Genomic DNA, 17,781 nt, shown 5'->3' on the forward strand with positions numbered 1-17,781 from the left:
TTGGGGTGCGATGAATTGGGAGATTGGGATTGCCATATATACTTTACTAATAAGAAAAATTTATCAAATTGTACACTTTAAATATATGTAGTTTATTGCATGTTAATTATATCTAAATAAAAGTTCTTCAAAAATAAGGAAACCTCAGGGGTCCTCTAAAGTACCCCACAGTTAGCTGGAAATCAAAGGAAACTCAAAATTTGATATTTGAGAAGATTGTTAAAAAGTTTTAAAACACTTGGTCAGCTAAGATGATAAGTCACTGTGAGGCAATACTTATTCCTTAATCACAGTTTTAAAAAGTCTCAAAAGCAAGTACGGATCACTTAAAGGCAAATAAATTCATACCATCTGTTTTTTAACTTTAATTAATTGATTAATTAATTAATTGGCTGTGTTCAGTCTTCATTGCTGCACACAGGCTTTCTCTACTCGCAGCGAGTAGGGGCTAATCTTCATTGGATGTGTGGACTACTCATTGTGGTGGCTTCTCTTGTTGCAGAGCATGGCCTCTATGCATGTGGGCTTCAGTAGTTGTGGTACATGGGCTCAATATTTGTGGCTCACAGGCTTTGGACTGCAGGCTCAATAGTTGTGGTGCATGGACTTAGTTTCTCCAATACATGTGGTATCCTCCTGGAGCAAGGATGGAACCTGTGTGCCCTGCATTGGCAGGTGGAATTTTAATGACTGTGCCACCTACAAAGTCCATATACTATCTGTTATTAAAAGCAGCATTCCAAGAAAACTTGGAGGGTGAAACCAAATTCAGTCTTTGTCTGGCCCACTCCCAGAAAAATCCATTTAACAAACTAAATTTAATCCAATTTTAGAAAATATTGATCATGCACAATTCTTTTCAATACTTTTTTCTCATTCCTCCAACATTCTTTTACTGAAAACACACATTACTTTCCTTAATATTTTTTCACATTGAGCCACTTTTCTTGTTGACAGATTTTTAATAAAATAAGGTTTTGTTTGAACTCTAGTAAACCTAGGTACAACAGAAGTATTATACTCAACATGGACTGACTCTAAAGACATATCTATATAAATCAAACCAACAATTTTATGCCACCTTCAATACCAGATATCAGTTTCGTACTGAATATTTTCCAAATAACATGAACTTGAAATTCATTCTATCCAGATAATTTTCCATTTCAGAGTATTTATATAAGCACTTAATTTCCTTTAAGTCATTTAACAGAATTACTTTATCGATTAATTCTTGGCCATTTCATACATCTATGACACACACACAGGTACATATGAACACACAAACACAAACACAGAGGCCTCATAGTTTCCATTCCTAAATTTCAGTCCTAAGCCAGATATGTCAACTACAATTGGCACTCCCTATTGGCACTTGCCATCTGTCTCTACAAGAATTAAATCATGTGCTGCTGCAGCTGCTGATTTTCAAATTCACCCTGAAAGGAGTTCAGGGTGGAGAGCTGAAATGTGGCACTGTGTGCTCTGTGAAAACTGGCAGAACAGATCTTCAGATAGATATTTACAGGAGCTGATTTTATAAGCCCAATTGTTGAGCCTCCTCATATCTAGAAACACACTAAAATCCTTTATGGGGACAACTTCTTCTTGTGACTAGCAAAGACCTTCTGCTAAAGAATATGTGCTCAATTGCATGTACTCCCCCTTCACCAAAATCACATATATACTGACCTTCCCCCTACCTGCTCAGAACAGTTTATCAGAGCTATCTGGGATGCTGTATCCATAGCTGTAGTCTTTATTTTGCCCCAAATAAAACAACTCACAACTCTCTTGTTGTGTACTTTTTTCTCAAGTGGAGAGGTACAACATAAAACCCAATGCTTACCAGAGTTTGGATACAAACTGGGCTTCTGGCAGATGGAACAAATCAAGGTCATATATCTAAATGCCTAAACCCTTCTCCCTAATGTTTATAGAAAAGACACTTAGGATTTCTCTTTATGCTTGACAAGTCAATTATTTTATGCTTTTTTCAAATTTTCATTTTAAAAGATGGCAGAGATAAGGGTTCCTGAGAAGACCAAATAGGACATTTGCATCTCAAGTTGCGGGCTAGTTCCTCTTAGTTTGATATTGTTTCTCTTTTATTGAATACATACAAGCCTTTTAAGATAAATAGGGAAGGTTTGGGGAGTAGTAAAATGATTAGTGTGCTTTGGATTACTTTTGGAGCCAGCCCTCTGGTCCTATAAAGACTACATTTGGAAAGCAAAGACAGTTTTGTTTTCTTTCTCAAAGAATTGGTTACCTCATAATACTGAAGGCTTGACATACCCATTCACCTATGTTGCAAAGTTTTACTTTTCCTCATTTATCTTAGGGAAGAAGTCTTCTTCCAAAATTCCTCTCAGGCCCTGAATATCAGCTATGGTCAGTTTAGTCAGACAAGTGGCCTCCTATTTTGGGGATCTGTTTAAAAACTTTCTCTCTCTTTTTTTTTTTTTTTTTTTTTTTGATCTTCCATAGGTTTAAGAAAACTGAACCTTATATTTAGACACTATATAACTCTTTTTACTTAATAATCACTTGCTGGGTATCTTTGGTGAAGCCTGGAACCTTGACATTCCACATTCCAGGGTCTTTACCAAGGCTTCTATTTTAGCTTCAAATTTTAACTGTACCTTTTTGCTTTTTGTTAGAACATTTGGTGATGAGGGTGTTTCCCTTGCCCTCAAGAAACAGAGTGGCCCCAACTTAGTTAATGAATCTCTTCCCATTAAAGGGATCAGACAGTTAGACACAAACAGAAAGAAATGTAAAAACAGCTGGCCATTGATGTTGCACAAAAGAGGTTCCAGGAAAGTGGACCCCTGTCTTTTCCCTGACAACCCCATTATGTTTGCCTTAAGACTTCTAAGGGTTCCAATCCTTAGAGTTAAGACTGAGAAGGTGGCAACAGTGTCTGTGAGAAATTGCATCAAGTGGACTACCACATCAATGACCACCTGAGTCTCCATGTTAGTTATGCAGATGGTATCTCAAGGCAGAGCCCCTTTTGGCCTTGGACCCTCACAGGCTTCCGATTGCAAAACCATCAATGGTCAAGTGTCCCCCATCACTCTCTGTCATCTGGAGAATTTCTTCTTCCCATGCCCCGGCTGTTTGCAAAGGGCACATTGATCACAATCCTCCCTCAGTTCCCCTTTTAGCACAGAGGCTTCACTGGCCTTCTACAGTTACCAATGGGCCTGTGGTCTTCCAGGGTCAGATCGGCCCGGAAAGTTCAGCTTCCCTTTTGGTGGTCTCTGAGCAAACAAAGGCACTGCCATCATCGGGGTCTTTTGCATATGTCTCAGGGTGAATTCAGCCTTTTCCACCGTATTCCTATTACTGAAAACCAAATAAGCCAATTGGAACAAATCATTCAACAGAGGCTGAGGACCAGCTATTGTTTGCTGGATTTTCTGCCTGATATCTGGGACAGACTGGGCTGCAAAATGCATAGCCAAAAGGGCCTGAACCTCTTGGTGGGAGGGATCCACTATCACTCGGGATCCATGGCCCTGCAGGAGGTGTCATTTAAAACGTCCTCTGTGTCTTCCTGGTATTATACCTTGGAGCTACACATGTCTTAAATTTATTTTGAATTCCATTGCCTAGAAATGAGGCCATGAAAATTTGAACATAGAGTACTTCACTACATTTCAAATTTCTTAACTCATATTGATGCCAAACCTGATGACGTAACCCACTAACATTTTTCCTTTAATTCCTGTTGTCCAAATCTTTCCCAGTCCCCAAGTATATAGTCCAGAAAGGTATTGGTTGGGATTTATGCAGCCTGACCCACTTCAGACAAGCCTGAAATGACATCTCTTCATCCTGAGCTATCCAAAATTACACACTAGAGTCAAAATCAGTTGCACAATGTGGTCAAGGTTTGCTCTTATGATTTTAGATGCTATCCTGTCCAAGGTAGTCTCCCAACCTGGTGTTAGTGCCCAGAAATTTGTCACAAAGAAATGGCACAGGAGATATTCCCAGTGGTGTTGATGATGAGCAGGAATTGGTCTAGCTATAAAATGGGGATAAAGACTCAACACTTGTAAGGTTCAGAAGGATGAGAGAAAAAGCAATAAAAAGTAAACATTGATGGTTACACAGGTTCTGTGGTGAATAGAAGAGAAAAAAAAAAGAAAGAAAGAAAGAAAGAAAAAGAAAGAAAGAAAGAAAGAAGAAAGAAAGAAAGAAAGAAAGAAAGAAAGAAAGAAAGAAAGAGAAAGAAAGAAAGAAAAAGAAATAGAGCAGGAATGAATATGAATGTAAGAATGTAGTAGAAAAATCTCAGAGTTAAGGAGAAGATTGTAGAGATTAACAATGTTGTCCTGGACTTTCTGTCAAATGAGTATAAGCATAGAGGTTTGAGCCAACAGTAAAAAATGAGCAGAAATCAGCAGAGTGTCCTCCCCAGTATACCTGTATCATGTTGTACCATGGGCCTCTTTAGGACCAGGAACTAACTCTAACATTTCCCTACATTATCACTGTCCCTTTGTGGTAACCAGCTGAAACAGAGTACCTCGAATTTGATCTTGAATTCACCTGCCAGGACACAGACCCTGCCAAAACCCCAACTGGGACTTGAATCCATGTTGCTGAGACTCAAACCTGACCAAAACCCCAATTCTTCTAACTGAAATTTCACACCTGGTTTCCGGATTTAAGGAAGTTCAGGTTCTTAATGTCTCATCATGGAAAGAATTCAGTGAGAGGCAAAGTGATCGGTAAGAAGTGGATTTATTTAGAGAGAAGTACTCCATAGACAGGCTGTGGGCCATCTCAGAAGGTGACACAGGGACAAGGATATGGGCTTGCCTTTTTATAGGAGTGGGTACTTCCATAAGCTAATGAGTGGGAAGATTATACCAGCTATTTCAGGATGGCATGGGGATTTCCAGGAATTGGACAAATGCCCACTTTTTGATCCTTATGCTTGCATTCCTGAGGCTCAAGTTCTAGTAAAAGTTGACTTGTCTGCCATCTTGTACCCATTTGGTTCTACTCAGTTTATGTCATGTCCTCAGGCTATGTCATTCTTTAGAGGTTGTGACCTGCCCCTTCCCTCCTGTTTCAAAATTGTCACACTTTTGGCCTTACCTTGTGAATTCCTAAACTTTTTCTCTGGAAGCCGGTGATCTTTGAAGGCCCTCAGATTTCTGGTCCTTCAAGATTCAGAAGGTTACCTTGTATATTTTTGGCCCAGCCCTGAAATCTGCCATCTCTTCAAGAATCTCTGGATCATCTGTTGGGAAAAGGCATTTAGAACCCACAAGCCAGGGCTCAGGACAGTCAATGTTATCAAGATGCCATAATTTCTAAGCTTTTCAGTGGTCAGCACCAAGTATACAATTTCTTTAATAAAAAAGGAGAATAATTATTTGGTACAAACTTATACTTCCAATTCATGTTTTAAGGCCACAACGTTTTACTTCAACATTTTGGTTGTATACTTAAATCTCTTTTCTCTCTTCCACTGAAAGTCTTGATTCATAACAACATGAGTGTTACTTACTTGCTCTAACTTGTATGCACATAAATGCAATAGTTTTAAACTAACAATAGCAATATCACTAACAATAAGGAGTTGCATATATTTTCAGATTTCTTTGGCTTTTTGTTTTTGGTTTTATTTTGGGGGGAGGGTGTTTTTGTTTGTTTCTCTTTGTCCTTAGAAGATATCCCACTCTGAATATAGGCTCAAAATTCTGCATTTTAAAGCCACTTAAGCAATGTTTTCTTCTTTGAAACTATGTTACCAACTTGATAGAATTAGGTTCACTTGCCTTAGTATGCAAATTTCAAGAGATGTGCTTATTTATCTATTTTTTTGATTCTATATCACATTTAAATGGGTGGAAATCAAACTATAAAAGAAGAAAATGTCATTTCTGTACCATCCCCTCCCTGAAAAATTGCATTTTGTATCAGTTTTTGGATTATTCTTTCACTCTTTATTTTTATTTATTTATTTATTTATTTTTTTTGTTAGCTGTAAAAATATTTTTATTCTTCCACTCTTTCTTAATGAAAATAGATACATATGTGTATGGAAGAGAAACAAACTATAACCTTTTTCTGGTCCTGTTGGCTGAATCCTGGACACAGTTCTTTCAGGTTTGGCTCACACTATATTTTGTGAAGAAAAAAAAGGTTGCTAATATTTGAAATCAGGAATTTTACATAAATATCCCGACTTCTGACTTCTCTGAAAACTTGGCCAACCAGGCTGTTTCCAGCATGGCAGATGCTGGTTGGCGCTGAGGAGAGGCTGCCTCCACTGGTAGGGCATGTGCTGCCTCCCCTGTGTCCATACTGCCCTCAATGACCTTCCATTCATTTCTCTTGCCTCCTGTGCCGTGAGTTTGTGAGAACTGCCCTAGACTGCTAGATCCCTGAAGATAAAGACCACCTGTCTTTTACTCAACTTTGATTTCCTAGCCTCTAACCCAGACCCCAGTACACAGGGTGCTCTGTATATGTTTGTTGGATGATATAAAGTATCTTGTGGATGCATGCATCACATTTCTTCCTATAGTGAAACTCTGCAGTGGTAACACTACTCTAGCTAGATTTTTGATGCATATTGGCATCATAAGTGCCCTTGATCTGTGCCATCTCTCCCACTACCTAAAGGCACTCACTCATAGGTCACTGGGCTGCCACTCACATCTTCACTTTGCCATTTGACCTCTTTTCCTCCTAGCAGTCTCCTCTCCAATTGAGGAGAGCAATGCACATCTCATGAGGTTGTTAGGAAGACCACATGAGATCACAAATGTCAAGCATGTCCCCTAGCATTTACTTACATCACGTTAGTACCAGTGCTCTATTTCCAAGCTAGCAAGAATCTCCCCACTCTTAGTGAGTCTATGTGGTTCAGTTTGGTTTTATAGCCAAACCCCAAGGAAGAGATTAGAATAGAAATCTCTGTATTCTGTGAACTTTCTAAGTCCACTCCCAACAAACACAGATGGAGGTAAGGATTTCACCGAGAAGTTCGTATTTCTTATCAGATCCATTCATGGCCTGAAGGGGACAATAAGGCAGGTCAGAGCATATATAACGAGCAGCTCTTGGCCACCACTGCATGCTCTTTCCTGAGGAATTGGAGCCAGTAAGAAACATGAAGTGGCTTGGGATCCTCAGGCTGCTGGCCTTCTCAGAGTGCCTGGTTATGTAAGTATGGGGACTCTAAGTGACATCATCTCTCTTTCTGGGGTTTTTCTTGCCCTCTTCTTCCACTTATCAAGGTTAGAAGTGAATATAATCATTCCTAGCCAATTTAAAGTTCAACTCACACTTATTGATGAGAACCTTGTCATGGGCACTGTGGGGTCCAGTGTCTTTGGGTGGACCTGCAGGGTAGCACAACCCTGGATGTGCCATTCACATCATGACCCATGTGAAAATGGCACTCCTTGGAATTGTTCAGTGCAGAACCCCTCCAACTATAAATGCAGTCCTATGGAACAGCATTTCTTTTGTATTTGCTTCTAGGTCTTCTCTCTGCTCTTTTTCTGCTTCTGTGTGAATGTGTCTATATGTTCATCTCTGTTTCTCTCTCTTTTATCTCTCCATCTCTTTGGCTGTCTCTGTTCATAAAGAACTCTCTAAGTTTTTTTTTTTTCCTATTTTTTACCCCTCCTTGCTTCTCTAGTCTCTTAATTTCCCTAATTTATTCCCCATCTCCTGGCTTCCTCTTTCACCTCCCTCTTCTGCTTGAGCCCTCGAGAAAGATCAGAAAGGCCACTTCTAGACTGCTTTACCTCTAACAAGCAGTGTGACCGCAGCCAAGTCACAGTCTCCCTGCATTTTAAATTATTCCCTGTACAAAGAAGATAACAATTCCCCACATACAAGCTTCCCAGACTTCTCTGAAAAAGATACAGTGGGATGGCAATAGCAATGGTAATACCTGTCATTGTTGAGACTTCCTACATATCAGGTCCATTATATCCATCATCTCACTTAATACCCACAACATTCCATATGGGGGATTGGCATTATAATATTCTCCCTTCTTTACCGATGGGGAAACTGAGACTCCAAAGGGTCATACAACTTACCTAAGAGTCTACAACAGAACCTGTGTTCAAACCGAGGTCTTTGCCCTGGTCTTTGTGTGGTGTCCTGATAATAACATGACACTCATAAAACTGCTCAGAAAATACACAGCGCCTTTACACTGAAAGAAATGACAGTCACACAATAAAATAGATAGATGATTGCTGCACATTCTATGTTTCCTTTTCCCAACATCCAGTGAAAGAATCCCTCCAATGATGATCAAGACCATGAGAGAAACCCTCAGGGGAAAAAAAGCACTGACAAATTTCCTGGAGGAGAAGAGTGATAACACGTGCCAGAATGCCGCTGATGACAGGAATATTACTCTTCAATCCCTGAGGAACCATAACGATGTGAGTGTGTTGGGAGGATGGAGCTCCACAGCACCCCCTGGAGCTCTGGCATAGCACTAGGGTTCATTTGGAGGTGTCAGGCTGGATGTTGGGGCTGGGGCTCCTGCAGGAAGCAGAAACACTGGGGAACAGGGACCCCATCCTCAGCACTTGGTCTGTGGTGACTGGGCCCAGCAAAGATCAGGATGCAGGTAAACATGCATTTTGTATCAAAGACATGTCATTAGTTTGAGGGAGATTTTTCTTTCTGAACTAAGTGATCCACGGAGTTATAGGTGAAAGGTGAGCCACTTCTGATAAAACCAACTGCACATTAAGTTTGAAATCCCAGCCAGAAGTAGTTCAGCCTCTGTAGATCCTAGAAGGACACAAGTAGAAAGTTATTGAGCCCTATGGCCTGTGCCACCATAAGAATCTAACACCTGGTTATTGTTATTGATTTCTAAAAATTTCTCATCTCTCCTTCAAGAATGCATAGGGCAGCATGAGTCATAAGCAAAGAGTAAATACATGTCCAATAAGAGGGCCAACTGCTTGGTGTTAATATGACATGGTCTGAGTTTAGAGGAGGTGGCAAGGGTGACCTAGGCGGGCCACATGGAGATGGAAACACTCAGGCTGGGCCTTGAAGGGGAGACTGGAGAGCTTCTCAAATGAAGGCACCAATACTTCCCTGCAGGTCCAGTGGTTAAGCCTCTGTGCTAATACTGCACTGTCTTGGGTTTGATCCCTTGTCAGGGAACTGAGAGAGCACATGGACCAAAAAAAAAAAAAAAAAAGTTAAATGTAGATATGGGTTTGAACAGAGGTTGTGAGGTGGGGCAGTTGGAAAGCGATTTCAGGAGACATGGGACACATGGAGTGGTGTAGCACTACGGAAATTAAAGAGGTCAGGGCAGCCAGGCCCGTATGAACCACCCCTTCCCGCCCCCTATAGGTGTGCTATGTAGGTAACATCACCATTGGAACGCCCCCTCAGGAGTTCAGGGTCATCTTTGACACCGGCTCATCTAACTTTTGGGTGACCTCCATCTACTGCTCCAGTCCCTCCTGCCGTGAGTACCCGCACTCCCCTGGCTAATCTAATACTCCCTCTCCCACACATTTCTCCATCCTTGGCACCTGAGGGACACTCAGCACTTGTGTCTGCAGGTACACACAATTTCTTCGACCCTCACTTGTCCACCACCTTCCAGTTCTCAGGCCGGCCCATCGACATCAATTATGGCTTCGGAAGGATGGTTGGATTTCTTGGCTACGACACCGTTCGGGTAACTGGAAACCAGAAGATGAGTCAGGGTTTGCCCTGGGATTGATTGATGCTTACAAAACAGATGCAGGGCCACCTGGGAAGGCACTTGTTTCCAACCTCCCCTAGAGAATGCCCCCCCCCACCAAAGTGTACATTCTTCTGGAGCTAGCACACCTGCTGACACACAAACTGCCAGCATGGCTAACCCAGAGAGTGGCTTGGCGTGTGGATATGCAGCTCCTTTGCCCATGAGCAGCTCAAGGTTCATTTTGCTGGGAGCAGGGAGAGATCAGTAAAAAGCACCCACTTTTCTATTCAGACTATGCCAAGGAGTTTTCATGGTAATGACGTGTTTAATCCTGCAACAACCCCACACAGCAGGTACTAGGATTAGTTTCAGTACACAGAGGAATGAACTGAGGTGCATTCAGCCAGGCTTTTGCCAATGTCAGGCATCTGTTAAGGGGTGGACCTGGACTGCCTGTCAGAATTCACACAGCTGTGGGGTATTTGGGGAGAAGAAAAAACTGATGATGGGCCCCTGTGGGAAGTCACCAGCTTCAGGCATGTTGGCTTGATTAGCAGAGGCCCACAGATGTGGAGAGGAAATGATAAATGGGCTTCCAATCTAGGGGTCTTTGAAAGTCCAGTAAAATCTGTGGCCTACCTCCCCAAAGGGCCTGAGTACTCTCTCTCTCTTTCTCTCTGACACAAACACATCCCCAAAAGCAAGTTTCCCAGCCATAATTTTCATAAGAACTCTGGAAGCAACATTGTGTAATGGGCTTCTGTCTTCCTGGGCAGATGCAGAATCCACAATTCATTGTACTGAATTCAGTTTATTTCTGGCAAATAATCATAGTGATGCCAAAGACAAGACTACACTGCTGTCTACTCATTTTGTCCTCAAGTGGGAACCATTTGGTCCTGTCCTGAGTCTCAATTTCTCCACCTGTACAGAAGGCATGAGGCCAATATGACTCCCTTCAGATGGTGTTTGCTGGGGGAGCAGGTGTTGTATAAAATCCACAACCCTGCACAAATGGAACCTGAATTCCTGTCCCAGCTTGGTCTAACCATCTGAGGTCAATCCATAGCACTGCCAGACCTCAGGTCTTCTCTGAGGTGCTAATGGCATCTTCACCTCAGCCCAGTCCCAGCCGCACATCCCTAACCTTTATTTGGGAACACTCTCCTTTCCTACAGATCGGGAAACTCGTCATCCTGTGCCAGGAATTTGCCCTGAGCCAGAAAGAGCATCAGTTGGATTATACACAATTTGATGGTGTTCTGGGCCTGGGCTACCCCAGCCTTGCCTTCAAAGGGATCACCCCTGTCTTCGACAACCTGAAGACACAAGGCATCATTTCTCAGCCGGTCTTTGCCTTTTACTTGAGCACGTAAGTCTGCGGTGGACAAGCCCTCCCTCTAAAGCAGCTGTAAATTGCTTTCAGTTGCATAAAAAATTATAGAGCACCTCATCCATAAGTTTACTGAGAGACATAACTAGCCTGCATAACTATGGCCACAGGGCCACATCTGGCCCCCCACTGGTTACTCTAAAAAATTTTTTATAGTTCAATGTTGATGAGCTCAATGGCAATTACATGGTCTAGGGAGATGGAGGGAAGAGGGAAAGCTTGGAAAGTTTCAGGGTACAGGTTGGAGGAAAGGCAACAGGATTTGCTGATGGATTTGATATGAAATGAAGGAGAGGGACAGCAGGAATGTTTACCTCCTCATTAACATTTTACTGGGAGCCCAGGACCAGCTACACAATTGTGAGGACCGAGTGCAAAATGAAAATGTGTGACCTCTTGTTCAAAAAGTATTAGGAATTTCAAGACAGGGATAGCAGAGGCACAGGGCCCTCCTGAGCATGGGGGCCCATGGATGGCAGAGGTCCCAGGCCTGTGATACCAACCCTGAATGAGCCTGAACCCAAGCCCTTAGTGTCTTCAGGCCTACGGGGAAGACAGAGCCCTCCAGCACAGTGTTCTCTGAGGATATCTCTAAGCACTCTGGTTACTACAGTGGACCAGGCCCTCTTCAGAAGGGTGGAAGGTTGGATCCTGGCCAGGCTGCCCATCTTTGTACCTCTTCTCTGCCAGTCATTTGTCAGTGACCGACCTTGGCTTGGTACTCAATCCCTCCGTGCCTCAATTTCCACACCTGTAAAATGTAGACCATATTAGTGCCTTTGATGGGTGGATAAGTACAGCCCTCAGACAGTGAGTGGTGTGATTCTCTGACAAGGAGACCTCCCTCTTCCTTCTCTCCTCAGAGGGACAGAGAATGGCAGCATGGTGATGTTTGGTGGGGTGGACCACAGCTACCACAAAGGAGAGCTCAAGTGGATACCAGTGTCCCAAACCCACTTCTGGCAGATAACCATGACCAGGTAAGCCTCTCCCTCTGAGGGCCACTCCTAGTGATGTTCCCACTCATGCACATGGCATATGCAAGCATACACAAGTGCTCAATCTGACACACAGTCACACACAAACGTACAGTCTCCACCCACAAAGACACACATATGAACACACACATTGGTACACATATAAACATGCACAGGAACACAGATACACACACACACACACGGAGACACACACAGACACAGAGACGCACAGGCACAAACACACTCACAGATACACATACAGACACACACAAACAGACACAGAAACACGTAGACACAAATGGGTTCATAATTACCCCAAACTTCCTCACCAAGGCCCTGATTGGGGTTCTGAGCAGGGTCCAGAGAGGTGTGTGTAGACTAGAGAGGGCTGCACCCACTGTGCTGTGAGACAGGTGGCATGGTTTGTGGACCCTAATGTGCAGTGAAAAGAGGATCAGGGGGAATTTCACCAGCCTGAACAGGGTTGTGATAAGATCAACAACTGCCCAGGACTACCCAGGAATGAAGGAGTTCTTAGTACACAAAACTGTTAGTTTAAAAACAGGGAAAATTGTGGACAAACTGGTCTCTTTAGCAAGAAGCTTATACCAGTGGAGAGAGGTGGGCTGCATTCTTGAGATCTGAAAGTACTCATACAAAGAGACAATCCCCCTACCTCTTGCCAGCCACCCTCACATCTCGAGCACACAGTAGGGCAGGGGCTGTGACAGAGAGAATCAAGAACCTGGGATCCAGGAGTGGCCTGAGAACAAGGGGCAATAACTTATGGGATTCTTTGAGAAACTGTCAGACAGTTGCTTGCGTGTCCTGAGGAGGCCCCCTGGGCTAGCTCAGGCATTGCCTGGCCAGGGTCTCAGTGTCTGAGTCGGGTGAGGGGTGGTGCTGGGAAACACCCTCTCCCAGGGCAGCCTGTTTTTCCCTCCTCAACACTCTGAGCATCTGCTGCTCCAGGGAACATCCACCTTAACAATGTGGGTTGACCCATCATTGATCACACACCAGACACAGGTCTCGGGTTATGCCTCATGCATTTTTTCACTCACTCACTCACTCACTCCCTCATTCACTCAGATAAGACACATTGTGTATCCACTGTGTGCTGGTCACTTGAGGGAGGCACTGAGGATACAACTTGCCCTTACATCTGGTGAGGCAGATGTACATGAAACGAGTCACACACATAAGGAATTACCCCCTTGGTACTTGCTACAAATGAGGAAGAGTCTACAAAGAGAGACCAAAACAGGAGCCTGATCTAGTGTGGGGGGAATCCTTCCTTGAAAAAATGAAATTTAAGCTGGCACCTGGAAGATGAAGAGGAATTACCCAGACAAATGTGAAGCAGTTCTTCTAGGAAGGTGACCAGCACACACTAGGTCCTGAGGCCCAAAAGAGACTGGTGTATTCATTCAAGAATTCAAAAGGCCACTAAGGAAAACCGTTTGGAGATTCCTTAAAAAACTGAAAATAGAACTACCATATGATCCAGTAATCCCACTCTTAGGCATATACCCAGAGAAAACCATAATCCAAAAAGAAACATGTACCATAATATTCATTGCAGCACTATTTACAACAGCCAGGACATGGAAGCAACCTAAATGGCCATCGACAGATGAATGGATAAAGAAGACGTGGCACATATATACAATGGAATGTTACTCAGCCACAGAAAGGAATGAAATTGAGCTATATGTAATGAGGTGGATAGACCTAGAGTCTGTCATACAGAGTGAAGTAAGCCAGAAAGAGAAAAACAAAGACCATATGCTAACTCATATATATTAGAATTAAAAAAAAAATGGTACTGATGAACCCAGTGACAGGGCAAGAATAAGGATGTAGATGCAGAGAATGGATTGGAGGACATGATGTTGGGGGTGGGGCACAAAGAGGAAGCTGGGACAAAGTAAGAGAGTAGCATAGGCATATGACTGTAAAATAGGTAGCTAGTGGGAAGTTGCTGTATAACAAAGGGGGATGAACTCGATGATGGGCAATGCCTTAGAGGGCCAGGACAGGGAGGGTGGGAGGGAGTCACAGGAGGGAGGGGATATGGGGATACATGTATAAATACAGCTGATTCACTTTGGTGTACCTCAAAAACTGGTACAAGAGTGTAAAGCAATTGTATTCTAATAAAGAGCTTAAAAAAAAGAAGAATTCAAAGGAAGTCAAAGAAGGTTATGTGACCAGAGCAAAGGAAATCAGTCAGAGAATGAGCAAAGGGTTGTTCTGGAAACACTCACGGGGGGGCAGTCATGGAGGGGGGCGATTTCAGAGTAATCCTGGTTCCTACTTTGTCCCTCTGTCTCTCAGCATCACCATGGTTCGGGTGCATCTTGGTTGTTACCACGGCTGCCACGCCGTTATGGATACTGGGACTTCACTTCTCCTTGGCCCAACTAGAGTGATCACTACCATCCAGAAGCTGATAAATGCCAAGCCTTTTGGGAAACAGGTGAAGGGACATGACACAGGGTCACTCTGGGGCTCTCCAAACACCGGGGATCAAGTGGGTCAACTTGTCACCTCTTTCTCTTCCAGTACATTGTTCCATGTAGCAGCATCAAGCATCTGCCTAGTATCATCTTCACCATCAATGGCAATGACTACCCAGTGCCTGCTTCAGTCTACATCTTGAAGGTGAGGGGCAAACCCTGGTGGCTGGTTCTCAAATCTGGCCCTTGCAGGAACCCTTGGGCTGCTGCTAAGAAGAGAGGGTCCTCTTCAGGCCAAGCCAAACACCCACAGATGCTGCTGAGACCATGAGGTTGGGCCAATACCTCCCAAACAATCAAGCACATGAGAGAAAGAAGCAATCTAGGACATCTATCATCCTGGAATAAATGATGACACCACAACATGCTGGCATGGTGTGAGGCACAAGGAGAGGGGAACACTAAGGGCCTCTGCCCTCAAAGAGTTTCAGTTGCAGCAGAGACCTCACTTGGATGAACACAGAAAGTCAGCTCAGGCAATCTCTGAAATAGGCCAAGTGACAAGTGGGGTTGGCTGGGGACAGTCTCAGTGTGTTTTCCCACCATCATGATTAACGGTCTCCCTTCCCTTCTGGAAAATGTCCTGGTTGGATGATCAATTACATGGTTCCCCTAGTCCTCAGCTGCAAATTTCCCTTGCTAAGACCCAGCTCACCCTCTGTGAGTGGTGCTACCAGATCCCTCTGTGGGGAGGTTGGATGCTCACGTGAGTAAAGGGTACACAGTGATGGAACATGCTGCAGCACAGGGTTGAGGCTTAATGTCAGCTCCCTATGGGAATTCAGAGGAGGCTGATGGGCTCAAAGAAACTTTGATTAAACCAGGGAATTCCAGTAATTCAAAACCCCCATCCTCATGGAGGCATGGGGAGGCCTGCTTGGGTTGTGGCAAATCTACACTGGACTCCATGCAAAGGAAACACCCTTAGGCTCTGCCAAGGAGTGCTGGGGCAAGATTAGGGATGATGAGGGCTACAGACAAGGGGAGCACCATGGTAAGTGACCCAACCCAGCCTGAAGTGGCTTGGCAGGGTGAGCATGGGTCAAGGAAGACCTCCTAGAGGGGTTGAGCACAGTTTCAAAGAAAAGGTTGGGAAGAAGAGGGAGAAGAAAAGGCATTCTCTGCAGAGAGAACAGCAAGCATGGGTCACATGGAAAGAACAGGAGAACTATGGGACATTCTTGTCCTTTTTTTTTTTTCTTTTTCTTTTGATTGTATTGAAGTATAGTTGATTTACAATGTTGTGTCAATTTCTGCTGTACAGCACAGTGAGTCATTATGCATATATTATATTGCTTTTTCTAATCTTTTCCATTAGAGTTTATCATGAGATATTGAATATAGTTCTCTGTGCTATACAGGAGGACCTTGTTGTTTATCCAAACTCTGCATAGTCATTTTCATCTGCTAATCCCAAACTCCAATCCTTCCCTCCCCCAATCCCCTCCCTTTGGGCAACCACATGTCTTCAAAGTTCTTTTTCTTGAAAGGCCACCCCACTTCCAGAGCTGCGGAGAGAGCCACTGGGTTCTTAGCAAATGAGGAAAATGCAACCATGAGGCTGCAATCTGTGCATATAGAGGGGCTGGCAGGTAAGGGCTCAGGCTGACTTGGGTGTATTTCCATCTCCCCCAGGATCCTCAGGGCAGATGTGTCAGCTTGTTGGAAGGGATCTCAGTGAATTTGAACAATTCAGAGACATGGATCCTTGGCGAAGTCTTCCTGAGGCAGTATTTCTCGGTTTATGATCGGGGAAACAACAGGATTGGCCTGGCTCCCGCAGTGTAAATGCTGGGGCTGCTTCAGGAATCAACCTGGTCCACTCCAAACACACACTCACTCACATGTTGGGCACTCATGCCCAGAGATGGTGGTGGATTTTGGTGCTCTGCAAAGCCCTATCCTCAGTAGAATAAATGATTCCAGTCCTATTGGTGCTAATACAAATTGGTGATACTGTTTGGATCAGGGAGATGCATCATAATCAGCCAGGATCTAGAACCTCATCTGATCCACAATTTAGAGGAGCCCAACTCCAGCTGACTTCAAGGAAATGGGAGACTTATTGGATGGATACTAGGGGTCTGGGATACTGGAACCAGAGCAGATCCAAATATCTCAGTGACTGGACCCAAGAAATCAGAAGCCATCAGCTCACTCTTTTTCTCCCTCACTCTTTCCCTTCTCTCATCTTTGATTCTCTTAGCCTGACAGCTTTCTTCCCTCAGGCTTATACACATATATCCCCAAGGCATCTCAACCTGAAGGAGAGAAGCTCAGAAAAGATCAGGGTACCAGGGAAGGCTCCTGGCAGGTGCATGGGGTACTGCGATGGGCTTTACTTGGTCATGAGGCCTTGCTCAATGTGATTCAAAGTTTCCTCCAGCACCACATGACTGGAGCTGGGGAGAGGCATCCCAAAAGGAAGGGGCAGTGGGTGTCCTAGACCATGGAAGAGTTGGTGATGGCCCCACCTATGGCAACGCCTCCTCATTCAGGGGGGTGGTAAGGATTAATACAAATAGCTTCTATTCTTCCCATCTCAGAGCAACTTTGGCAGTGGCCTTCTGCTTCAGGGGGCTTCTGCGTGAAGCCCTTCAAGCTGGAATGGTTCCCCTTTGTCCCACCACCCTGGTCACCAGCTCTCTGTTACCCACAGCTCCAGAGTCCATTCCAGTCCCACTTCCTAAGTGACAGACTGTGTGGATCCCTGAGTCAGGCCCAGCCCTTGAGGGCCCAGCATGCCCCTTCCACTCAACTCCAAGGCTGTGTGGTGGATGCCTCTACTGTAAAGGGGACACAGGGTGCACAAAGCTTACACTCTTTCTGAGCTTCCTTGAGGGACATGTCTACAAACCACTTGGTTAGAGCTGCCATGCTTTGGCAGATTTGTCATGGAAGCATTAATTCTTCCCACCTGGAGACCCAAGGAAGAGTCCCAGGCTGGGATAGCAGGGGTCAGAGGTGGAGGGAGACCCAGATGAGAGAAGGAGAAGGAAAGAATAAATGAGGTAGAGAACACATCCCGGCCCAATGCACAGTATGGGCTTTTACTTAGACAAGAACCACATCAGCAAAAGGGAGGTGTCCCTTTTTTTATTATTTTTTTTGGACCCAACAACAAGACTTGTGGCATCTTAGCTCACTGACCAGGTATTAAAACTC

The 17,781-nt window shown here is 44.1% G+C and overlaps 1 protein-coding gene across 1 annotated transcript; it reads left to right on the forward strand.

The window, feature by feature from the left end:
* Positions 1–7,147: 7,147 nt before the first annotated feature.
* Positions 7,148–16,404, forward strand: LOC130849183 (pregnancy-associated glycoprotein 2-like). The gene is made up of 9 exons (XM_057727860.1): positions 7,148–7,200; positions 8,294–8,444; positions 9,382–9,499; positions 9,597–9,715; positions 10,903–11,096; positions 11,981–12,097; positions 14,435–14,576; positions 14,663–14,761; positions 16,252–16,404. The coding sequence occupies exons 1-9, from the start codon at positions 7,148–7,150 to the stop codon at positions 16,402–16,404; spliced, it is 1,146 nt and encodes a 381-aa protein (XP_057583843.1).
* The last annotated feature ends 1,377 nt before the right edge of the window (positions 16,405–17,781 follow it).

Source organism: Hippopotamus amphibius, chromosome 3 (assembly GCF_030028045.1).
Source record: "Hippopotamus amphibius kiboko isolate mHipAmp2 chromosome 3, mHipAmp2.hap2, whole genome shotgun sequence".
NCBI classification, from domain to species: domain Eukaryota; kingdom Metazoa; phylum Chordata; class Mammalia; order Artiodactyla; family Hippopotamidae; genus Hippopotamus; species Hippopotamus amphibius.